Source organism: Gallus gallus, chromosome 13 (genome assembly GCF_016699485.2).
Source record: "Gallus gallus isolate bGalGal1 chromosome 13, bGalGal1.mat.broiler.GRCg7b, whole genome shotgun sequence".
NCBI lineage: Eukaryota > Metazoa > Chordata > Aves > Galliformes > Phasianidae > Gallus > Gallus gallus.
This window is the reverse complement of record NC_052544.1, coordinates 4,417,392-4,428,795: the sequence shown is the minus strand read 5'-3', so window position 1 is coordinate 4,428,795 and position 11,404 is coordinate 4,417,392. Positions and strand designations below refer to the sequence as shown.

General features: G+C 39.9%; 1 protein-coding gene across 7 annotated transcripts in view; it reads left to right on the top strand.

Moving 5' to 3' along the window:
- WWC1 (WW and C2 domain containing 1) overlaps positions 1 to 11,404 on the top strand; it is a 64,972-nt gene that overhangs the window by 28,623 nt on the left and 24,945 nt on the right. For 6 of the 7 annotated variants that reach the window (XM_040646883.2, NM_001277150.2, XM_040646882.2 and 3 more), the window contains exons 2-8: positions 546 to 655; positions 5,274 to 5,477; positions 6,888 to 6,964; positions 7,884 to 7,963; positions 8,849 to 8,978; positions 9,551 to 9,697; positions 10,679 to 10,752. In XM_040646883.2, coding sequence (XP_040502817.1) covers positions 5,327 to 5,477; positions 6,888 to 6,964; positions 7,884 to 7,963; positions 8,849 to 8,978; positions 9,551 to 9,697; positions 10,679 to 10,752 — 659 coding nt within the window. In that variant the 5' untranslated portion in view covers positions 546 to 655; positions 5,274 to 5,326. Of the gene's footprint in view, positions 1 to 372; positions 410 to 545; positions 656 to 5,273; positions 5,478 to 6,887; positions 6,965 to 7,883; positions 7,964 to 8,848; positions 8,979 to 9,550; positions 9,698 to 10,678; positions 10,753 to 11,404 lie in introns of those variants that run through there. The other variant, XM_046900334.1, reaches the window with a different exon arrangement.

Below are 11,404 nucleotides of genomic sequence, written 5' to 3'. Positions count from 1 at the left end.
TGTGGAAATGTTTCTTGTTTGGACTGAGTGGATTACTTGTTTTTATGATACAGAGAAACTGTTCTAGTTTGTCATTATTGAAACAGAACATATTGCAATGCAAATGACCGAAGTGGTCCCACAGTCCTCAGCACTTGCTATTGATTGTGTAGTCTTAATTATTCATGCTATGCAAATTATATTTCTCATCTTGTTTCTTCTCTTCTTGACTACTTATTTGGATACAGGACTTGCCTGCAAACAATCTTGCTCTTTCAGTGAAGAGACTGGGATTGTTTCTGGCAAAGTTCTTCGTGTTCCTTTGAATAGCACTGCCTGAGCCAGGCAAGGCTTGGGAGTTCTGTCACAGTGAATTCATCTTGCTGTAACTTCAGATGAAGAAAGGGTAGAGTTTGGGGAATGTTATTAAGTAAGAGCAGAAGCTTTAAAATGGTTTTCAGCTTCTTCAGTGTTTTATACCAAACAGGGACTTGGTTTCTTCTCTGTTATTTGGAATTGACATGTGGGGGTGTTCTTCTTTTAATCCTAAATATTTTGCATTTCAGGTATACTAAACCACTAACGTTTGCAGACTGCATTAGTGATGAATTGCCATTAGGATGGGAAGAAGCGTATGACCCTCAGGTTGGAGTTTATTACATAGACCACAACACCAGTAAGTGACATGTTATTGTACTTTGCAAAGTCATTATTTTGTACCTTTAAAATGCACTGAATGGAAAACCACAGAATTGCTTGCCCTTCTGTATATTGGGAGCTACTCTTCCCCCTCTAAAACAAGGATTTGAGACCTTTTTGTTTGTAGTCTTCAGATCAACAGTTATGTTCAAGCTGATAATGTGGACACACCTCTCTAAGATTTGGCTGTACTGAAGAGTCTGACTAGGCAGCAGTGATCTGGAGTTTGTTCTTACCTTGGAATTTGTCTTTGTGACAAGACCATCAGAGGCAGTGCAAAGGTCCTGTGGTGATTTCCCTGGCAGGGATAAACTGAATGACTGCTGGTATGGTCAGTGGTGCTTTCTCTGAGCTACTAGAGTTCACATCCCTTTTACTAGGGAGGAAATTCTCAAACTTGAGGTATCCTGAATTGTGTGTGGGTAAGAAAAGAGTTAAATTCAAGCTCGTGACATCTTATTCTGTATGGTCAAACTAAGCCACTACTTAACTGCCTTTGTTAGATTGCTTGATAGACCGAAAACGTTATGCTTTGCAGCTCATTGAAATTACATGCAAGAAAACTCAGAACTTGATTGTGTCGTTACAGATGTTGTTAAGAAATGTGTTGTGCCAGAACAAATGCCCTGAAAAAGTCGTAACCAAAATACATCAGTGACTTTTGCTCCCTTTAGAGAAGGGCTGTGATTGCAGTCCAGCAGTTCACAGCAGAGCCCTGTGCAGTCCCTTTCAGAAGTAGATGATTGTAACTAATGGGAAGAGAATCTTCTTAAAAAAAAAAAAAAAAAAGTATCTTGACATTTAAAATGTTTAAAAATAGAAATCTGCTTCTGTGACTTCAACTGAGAACTTCAGGTTTTTTAAGCGAGTTGCAAGATCTTTTAACTAAAATTATGGAGGTCCACCTTGTGTCTTAGCTATTTTTATACTCTCCCTTCCTTTCTTAGAGGCCGTATTTCCATCTTGCTTGAGACAGTATATTCCAGGTTATACCAACTTCGGAGTATTAAAAATGTAAGATGGAAAAAGTGTATTCTCAAAAAGCACTAACTGCCATCTGCAATACAAAGATTAAGCATCTGCAGATCTGATGGTGGTACAAATATTTTTATTTGCAACTTAGGTCATCCCAGTAGCACAATATCTACATGCTTTTAAATACCTGCTGGACCTCTTGAATCTTGCAGGTAACAAACTTCAGTATGTAGTTAGGACAAACAGAGTAAGATCTATTTTGTGTATTTGAGTTGACTTCACCGTGAATGCATAAAGATTTGGCTGCAGGTTTGAGTTCTCTGTGGACCATCCAGGATAGTTATCCCTGATCCATGCCTCTCGAAATCACAAGCTTCAAGGGTGTGCAGTTACAGCTTCAAGTGATGCTGGCACCTGCTTAACAGCAGTTGCTGTTAAAGTTCCGCTTCTCTAAGATGCCAGAGGCTGCAGTACTTGAACTAGAACTTCATTTAAAAGGTTAAAAAGAAGAGAAACAAAATCATTACTTTATTTCTGAAGCCAGCTCTAATCCAAATCATGATAAAGCAAACCATATTCTCTTACTTTCAGCTAATCAAGAGGCTCATCTTTGTGGTTTGTGTGAAATAGTCTCTGGAGAGTGTCCAAAACCTTATTCTTCTCTAAGGCATTCCCTGTGCAGGAAGGAGCAGCAGGGGATGGAGGCACATTGCTTCTTGCTGCAGACCTGATGTATTTGAGCCTAATTAGCAGAAACAAGCTTAAGGACAGACCTAAGTTTAAATTGAAAGGTAGGAACCCTTTAAAGTGAAATGGAGAAGACTCCTAACCTTCTCTTGGAGGCAAAATAAATATAATTAAATTGAGTACTCAGAATATTTCTAAGACAGTATTGGTGCATAGCCTTAGGTATCTCAGATTCTCATAGAACTTTGGAATTGATATGTCCAAAGAAAAGATTCTTTCTAGTTGCAGATACAAGCATAGTGAGATTACATTCTTCAAATATGAAGACTTATCTATGACAAGGCAATACTAAATTAAAAACTCACAAGACATCCAACGATATAATAACCTTTACTTCTGAAGCTCTTGCATCTGACTTACAACTGTATTTTGCATTTTTTGTTAGCTAAGAGCAAGCTGGGAGCTCTTAGCCACCATGCTCATAGATGGCTTTTCAAATACAGAATCACAAATCTTGATGCTACCATCGAGGGATACATTTAGTGATTATTAAGAAGGAAGAGGTAAATATTTGGAAAAGTGGAAATAAAGCCATTTCAGGACTTAAAAGTGCTTCCCTCCTCTCTGAGCTGGCTGCCAAGCATTTGCTTTGTCAGGTGGTACGTGCCTTTGGGCAGCGCGTTCTCTTGGATGGCTCATCGTGGAGTTGCATAAACATTATTGCATGTGAGCAGAGAGCTGTGGCAATATCAGCTTAGGAGTAAGGTCTAGAAGAAGCACACATAGATGTGTAGCACATAGCTCCAGACAAGGTAGAGTTTTCTTCACTGCTCCCTGCCCTTGCTGTAGTGATGAACAGTACTGTACTTATTTTTGTGTGTCCATGCGGTCTTTGTATCAGACAGGCTGCACCATGTACTGTGTTAAGCTCCTGGCTTTCTAAGAGATTCAGGATCCCACTTGGAGAGCAGAGGTGAAGGGGTTTTAGTTGCAGCAGGTCTGTGAGGGCAAACTTCTCCTCGGCTTCCTTGTCGAAGTACATAACGCTGAATTGTTAGGTTTTTTCACATAAGTTTTACTTGGTATTTTTGAAATGAGGCAGCTGTATTGGTTTTCAAAATTTCACGCAGTTGTTCTGAGTGTCTTTGTGTTTCTATTAGATTGTTTTTTTGAAAAGCTGGTTCTGGTTTTCTCTTGCATTGGTTTAATGGTGCCTGGATTGCATCTCAGCTCCTGTAGTGGAGGAGTTCAGGATGAGGCAGCAGACTTGCGCAGTCTCCATCCTGGTGGCTTAAAATGGAGGGATTTCCCTACAGCAACTTCCACTGACCTTGTAATTACAGGCAGAACAGGCTGCTAGTTCAAGGGAAAAACTGGACATTATCAAGCTTAAAGAAGCCACAGGTACAGGTAGACTCAGGATCGTGCGTCCTGAATGAGGTTTCAAGACTCATGGGTACTTTGCCAACATATTTGTTAAGCTTCAAAAAAAGAGTCCTGCCTTGTGGTTCCTGATGATCATTGATGCAGTCTGGTCTGGGGAAGCTGCCCATCAGGACTGGGGTATCCAGGCACCTCTGGGTAACTTGCAGCAGGCTTCACGTCCTGCTTAACTATGGAGAGAAGGCTAGATCGTGCTGTGTAACTTGATGTGCCATGTTCTTGAAATGTCCTGTTAAGTTTCCCCTCCATGGACAAGCTTGTGAAAATGTGATTGCGTGTCCATCCTTTGCGTGGAATTCTTTATTTTGATTTCTGCTTCTAGGGTTATTGTCAAAATGTTGTCTTGCCTAAGTCCTGCAAATTGCAGTGTTAGTCTTATGTCTGACTCTCTGAAGAGTTGCTCCTACCTTCCAGCATGGCTGCTCTTACTACATATTTAAAGAGGCTCTTAAGATATGCAGATTAGATTCCCTCTGATAGTTTCAGGCAGCTATTCATTCATTATTCATGGTGTGGTAACTAGGTATGCTTATTCATGCACTGTAGTTCAGACAGCTTATAGCGTTTAGTCACATGAACATTGGAACCTATACCAAGCAGGAACATGTAATTACCTTGAAAGAGAAATGGAAAATATTTGGGGCACTTCTTCACAATAGGAGCAAATACCAAATTTGCTGTATTGGTATTAGGGTTAAGCTACACGTCTGTACCCTTATGATTCTTCATTGATTAAAAATCTTAAAGGTAATGTGTTGGTTGTTTTGGGGTAGTGGAGATGAAGGTGATGTAGCTATCCATGATTGCATTGCCTGTGTTACCAAAAAAATATTTATCTTAAACTCTACCTCGTATATTCTGCAGTGATTTACTGCTGTGCTTTCTTTCAGTGAGGGAAACGTTTACTCCCCTCCTGAGATGCTGTTTATATAATGCAGTCTGAGGCACTTTCACACGTGTTCTGTGACTTAGGAATTCTTTGTTTGTACTTACCTATAGAATGCGAGTGTGAAGGCTTTCTTTCCTCTTGCTAATAACAGCCACTTTGCAGCCAAACAAGACAGGTAGAGTCAGTGAAATAGCAGAGCTATTTCATTAGGAATGTTATAAACCAGGTACAATAAAGATAAGCCTTGCACTCAATGTCAGTGTTCTAGTGCTTGTGTGGGCATATGCTTGCATGGGTGTTTCAAGAGGCTGAAACACGTTGCCATCTACAGCAGAGGTGGTGGTGAGTTGCATGTTGGTTTCAGCTTGTATTATTCATTACAAGAAGTCAGAATAGCAGAGATCATCACGGTGCATTGTGAATCAATGATCACTTCCTAAGGGGACAAAAAGAAAACATTAATGTCCTTACTACAATTTTTTTTGCTGGGAGAAGGGGCACAAGCATTTTTAAAACATTGCCATAGGTGGTGGATCTTGTCCAAGCAGCCACACAAGCCTCTTTTTTCATTAATCTTGTCTCCTTCTGCTTTTGCTTTAAGAAACCACACAGATAGAAGATCCTCGTGTGCAATGGCGGCGGGAGCAGGAGCATATGCTGAAGGACTATCTTGTCCTAGCCCAAGAGGCAATTGCTGCACAGAAGGAGATCTATCAAGTGAAACAGCAGAGGCTTGAATTGGCCCAGCAAGAATACCGGCAGCTGCATGATGTTTGGGAGCACAAACTGGGCTCTCAGACCAGCTGTGAGTATTAAGTGATTTTCTCAGTCAGATCTCACTAGGAGAGTGAAATGCTTGAAGCTGGTTCCCTAATAAAGCCCTTTGGTATGTTGTGCTGTGTCAAGTTACTTGTGTGTTTTCTTTTGAGACAAACTGAGCGATACTTGTTTAACACCTGTTTGCTAAAGAACAGTATTATGAGCATTATTACTGTGTTTTTCCTGGTGACTGGATGTGGTGTACAGACTTTAAGCATGGCCTTCAACAAATGCAGGGAGAGGATAAAATGAGATTCCATGTTGTGTTCCTTGGTTCGCCTGTCCAAAGTACAGAAACAAGGCCAGAAGACTACTCTTGAGTAGCTCTCTCAGGCCTCTTTGGAGTTTAACATCCCAGGTAGGTTAGTGACTATCTCAGGGAGCTCAAGAGTCTGTGTAATATGTGAAGTGAAAGAAAGCACTGGTGGAATATCTCTGTATGAAGAACGCTGCTTTCTACTCTGTATTCTCTATCACAGCAGGAACCATCAATGCCTACTGCTTTAAAAAAAAAGGGTGCAGAGAAGTTTATTGAAGGCCAAGATTCTGCTTGCTGTTACTGGTTAGGAACTGGAAAATGTCCAGAGGAGAATGTATTTCCTGCAAGGAATGTTTTTTTTCATAATCCTTACTATTGTAAACTTTGTTCTCGGCAGCCACATCAAAGAACCAGCCCCCTACCCTGCCCTGCTGTCTTTTCACTCTCTGGGTTATACATTAAAGGTGGTGAATCTTGTGCCTGATGTCAGGAAGTATTTAAGTAGCCGTGTCATTGAAGCACTCTTAACATTTGAATAGGGTCCTGTCATCTCTGAAGTAAAGTTTTTGGTCTTTTTTGGTCTGCACGTAAGTACCGGTGTGTTAAAGCAATAAGTTATGAACTTGAATTGCATTGTTGTGGTGCTATTTGTTAAAATACAACCAAAGAACTAGGAATGTTTTCCCGTGTTTTGTATGGCATAAACTGATGACTGCAAGGATCAAAGTAACTCCCTTGCCTACAGCTACTTCTAACAACATTGCACATTGGGGAGCTTCTGTACTTTCTGAAGCATAAGGGTTTAACTGCTGCTGAGAGTTCTGCTCTTCATGGGGCAGTGATTTAATCCAGTGCGACACATTGGATGATTGGTTATGTCCTCAGGCCTTTGAGAAGGCTGGCATCACCTTTCTTGTTCTTCGCTTTCCTTTGTTTCTGAATATTCAGGGATCATTTATACAACAAGAAAGTGTAAAAAAATCCTTATGCACTATTTCTCTTTGGTTATGCTAAATGCTTCTGGAAATGTGAGAGGTGAGAAGAGAGATTCTAGTAAACTTGATTCATAGTGTGGGACTGATAGAAGAGTAGGGGAGGGTGGTAAAGCTGCTAAATTTAGTGTTTGTTTTGCTCTAGTGCTGTCTGGCTCATCGTCAAGTTCCAAGTATGACCCAGAGATCCTCAAAGCCGAGATTGCTACTACGAAATCCAGGGTAAGAAGTGCAAGTGGACTTTCACTTGCCACAAACAAACTTCAAATATTTCCAAGCCTCATAAAAAACATTGAAAGGTGACTCAAAAGCAGTTGAAAGAGCCAATTTGCCATTCGTTATCTAGGAGATAAATTATCAGAATTCTCAAATGTTACCGGCTTAGACTGAAACAATTGTTTTCCTAACAGACTTTAGACTTCCTTGTATGCTGATAGTACATTTTGCTCTATTTAACTGCATGCTCTCTACTCAGTGTGCTGCAGCACCAGAGAGCTACAAGCTCTCTCCAGAGAATGGCAGCTGTTTTGTTGAGAGCTCAGTGCAGATTGTTAGCAGTGGCAGTGTGCTCTCTCATGCAGAGCTTGGTTTGGGAAGAAGAAAGGACTGAAGTAAAGTAGGTCAGTCTGGCCTCTGTGGAGGAATATAAAACAAGCTGTAGGGTCAGAGGATTTACAATATGTGTTATCGGCCTGCTGTGTTACTCGTGCAGCGAGGCCTTTTAATTTGATATCTTGGAGGATGGTTTGTATCATTGCAGTGTAACTCCGGTCCTGATACTTAACGTTTTTTAATGACTGGAAAGGTTTTAAACATCAGTGAGTAAAATCAGCGTGTGTTTCCTTCCTGACTTTTGATATTTTTTTTTCCTCACCTTTTCTGCTTATGAGGTTGGAGCTTCTCTTGAGCCCCTGATTAAATGATGTGGCATCTGGGTGTTGGATAAATCCCTAGATACTGATAATGTCCCAAAGGAGATGCAGTCAGCTGTTAGTTGCTGATGGAGTGATTATCTGCAAAATTTGTCTAGATAATACTGTCTACCTTTAAAAAAATAAAAATAAAAATTGAATTGAATGGATACTTCTGTGCCTAAATACCTCATGGTGAGGTGTTGTTCTAAACATGTAACTTCCTACAGGTCAATAAACTAAAGAGAGAGGTAGCTCACATGAAGCAAGAAATCCAGTACAAAGAGCATGGATTTCAAACGCTGAAGAAGTAAGTTGGATCTGAAGGTCTTACTTTTGATAACACTTCTGGCTTGTAGTACATCCCCTTCTACATTTACAAATAGCTGCCTGAAGAACATAGCTGAAAAATGTTGTGGCTGAGACCTTTAGGCACATGTGACTCAAAGCCATGGGGTTAGTTCCTGCAATTCTGTGCCTGTTTGTGATTAGCTAGATCAGAACTGACTTCATGGGGAAATTACTTTTACACTTAATGATAGTATCTTGGTTCATTCTATTGTACTCAATATTTGTCAATATGTTTACAGTACAGCCTATTGTTGTAATAGAAAAAGATAGAAAAAGATGAATAGATAGAATAGAAAAAAATGGGCTGGGAATAAGCTTCAGGTACTTATCTCTCTGTGAATACACAGATGGCATTTTTTTAAGTAATGTCACTGATTTAGTACCCTATAGTTTTTTGTCAAGTGCCAACTTCAGTAAATAGTCCTTTAAGAAGAGGGAAGGATGAAGTGGCCTGTGATGAGCTTGTACCTTTAAATATATCAGTGTGCGAGGTCTATGCCTTAAAATAATATAGTTAGCATACCGTTAACTTATCTGGTTTAGAAACGAGGTAATTAATAGCAGTCTGTCTAAACACTGTTTTTGTTTTTTTTTCCTTTTGTCTTTTCCCTCCCTGAAGTGTCAAAGCAATTGTGTGGCTAAAATCAAGGTTGTGATGTTTAATGTACTTCTGAGTGAAGTAGCTTAAAAGGAACAAAGAATGTCAGTCATCACTGCTTGTCTTTGTCATACTTAGTGTGTCTTCTTAAAAAGATTCTCAAGATGTATGCGTCTAGGGTGATTTATATAATGCAGTTAATTTAAAATGTTAGCTTACTGTATGTTTTCTCAAATTTCTACGCAGTATTGACATGAAAATGTCTGATACTCAAGGTGGCTACAAACTTGATGAAGCACAAGCCATTTTAAGTGAAATGAAAGCGCTCAAGAAGGCCATCACATCAGGGGAGAAGGAAAAGCAAGACCTCATTCAGGTACTGAAAGAGCTTTCATAGTATTTTGGCCCTATTAAATTACTTAAATTTAACTTTAATTATTTCAGTTATCAGACATGTCATTTAGTTTTTATTGATCTAAAGAAGTTCTTTATGGCAGCTGGATTGTGACCTTAACCTTCAGATTCTGGAAATAAGTACAAAATAACATGACTGACAGTAGTGAGTACTTGATTAGAGATGGGCTGTTGACTCATGGTTTCTTGATCAAGAATGAACCAGTGTACTTGTCTGTACTGATGTCAAAGGGCAGATATGCAGAAGCCTTGAAAAAACAGTGGTCTGTTTCCTCCAGCAGGCTCCCAGCAGAGAACATGTGGGCATGAGTGTGCTAATGTTCTCTGTGCTCAGAGGCACAGTGGCCTCATGCTATAGAAGGTGCAGTCCAGTGATGTCTGGCATCATGTTTGCAGGGTCTGACTGTATGCAAACAGTCAGATCTTAAATCACCTTAAATCAAAGTCAGATCTTAAATCATTCAGCCAAGATGTATAGCTGCCAAGGTATTTTGAGTGAAAGTGAGCTCCTGTGATGAATTTTTATGGTTTCAGAGTTTAGCCAGGTTAAAAGACAGCTTCGTGAATGACAGAGGATCACAGTCAGACCTGTGGGCCAGCAGTGTGTCCTTAGAAAGCTCAAGCCCTTCGTTACCCAGGCAGTATCTGGATGTCAGCTCCCAGACGGATGTTTCAGGAAATGTAAGTATCAAGTGAGAAACCAAGTGCATGTGGAAGCATTCCTCTGAACTAGAGCAGTACTGCCATAATACAAGGTTTCAAGCATGGCCAAGTATCTATGAAATAATGATGTCCTGGTTTAAACTTCCGTGTGACCTTCATTTTCACAATGCAGTGTTAATGCATCTCTAAAGGCAGCCTCCTCTTTTCCTGTTCTCTGTGTCTATTAGAACAACCTACGTGGGAATAAAAGGAAAGAAAGTTTTACTTTGTATGTGTAGCTTCATGAAGCATGAATATTCCCAAAGCTCTTCGTAAGTGATATGCTACTAGACAAGAAACATTCCATAGCTATGTGTGGACTAAACTCTGATGAGAACTCTTCCCTTAAGAGAATGCATTTTGCTTTCAGCTTGTGAATGTTAACGAGTAAGAATGGTAACATAAGTGCTGATATTTTGATGCAGCAAGTGCTGCATAAGCCTTCAGTCCCCCTTGTGCAACAAGATCATAATTGGCAGGCTTGTGCCAGCCTCACAAGGATTTGAGCAGTGCTTTGGATGCACTGTGTGTTATGCCAGACATCACAGAAGCCTCTCTTGTGAGCCATTACTTAAATGTTTGTGACTGTTTTCAATCAGGGCCTCACATGTGGTTAAAGGTCTTCAGATTTGGCCATGGTAAGACATCACCTGTTTCCAAGACTTAACAGCTAAAGTAAGACTTCATCCAAAACCAAATGTGTCACAGCACTTTAAGATTTCAAAACTGCTTGTATGTGCGTGAAAATAGAAGCCTGAGATGCATGCAGTGGGAACTCCACTGTGGTGAGTGAGGTAAAAGAGCTTCTGAGTCTTGTGGAAAATATTTTCCCATTCTGTGACTGATATAACTAGATGAATTAGTTTGATAAGAGAAAGTGTAACGTGCAGCATCAGCAATGTCATTAGAAAATGTCAAAATAGGAGTAGTTACTAAGTTACTGATTTTGTTTGGTCTTAGTTTATTACCAGCAGCAATAACCAGTTGGCTGAGAAAGTAAGATTGCGCCTTCGATATGAAGAAGCAAAGAGAAGGTAATTCTATGGTCTGTTTTACCTTTGAATGTCATTCAGCTTGTTTTGAAGTTGTATTTCACTAGGAAAGATGTCACTTAGCAGTATCTCTGGGTTTCAGTCTAAATAAATACACTGATCTTTGAGCCAGGGAGGCAACAAGTCTTCTTGGGCTAACATTATTGGTTAAGAAAGAAATATCCATCCCAGAAATTACTAAGGAGTGACTAATACATCAAGAACTCAGTCTAGCCACACCTGTGGGGACATAAGTGGCTTTGTTGCCCATTGCCAGTGCTTCCCCATTCCAAATAAGGAGGCTGTACTGAAAGGCATCTCCTTATTCAAAATGTAATGAATGTTTGCATGGCTTCAGGTCAGATAAGAAGAAATGAATATTGCGTTCACACCTTGCATACCAAGACGTGGTTGATTGACTACAATTTGAGTGCTTGTCTGCTTATCTGTAAAAATGTAAGCTTTCTGTTGTTTTCTGATCTGAGATGAATGAAGAATAGACTTTTTAAAATTGTGTATACTTAGAAAACTTCTGCCAAAATTAGACTGTATCTTATTTTAGTAGAGACGAGCTCATTCAGCTTTTTAGGAGGTCCCTGTATTTTTATGGGTCGATACCACGCTTAAATGAAAAAACATGAAGCAATATTATTTC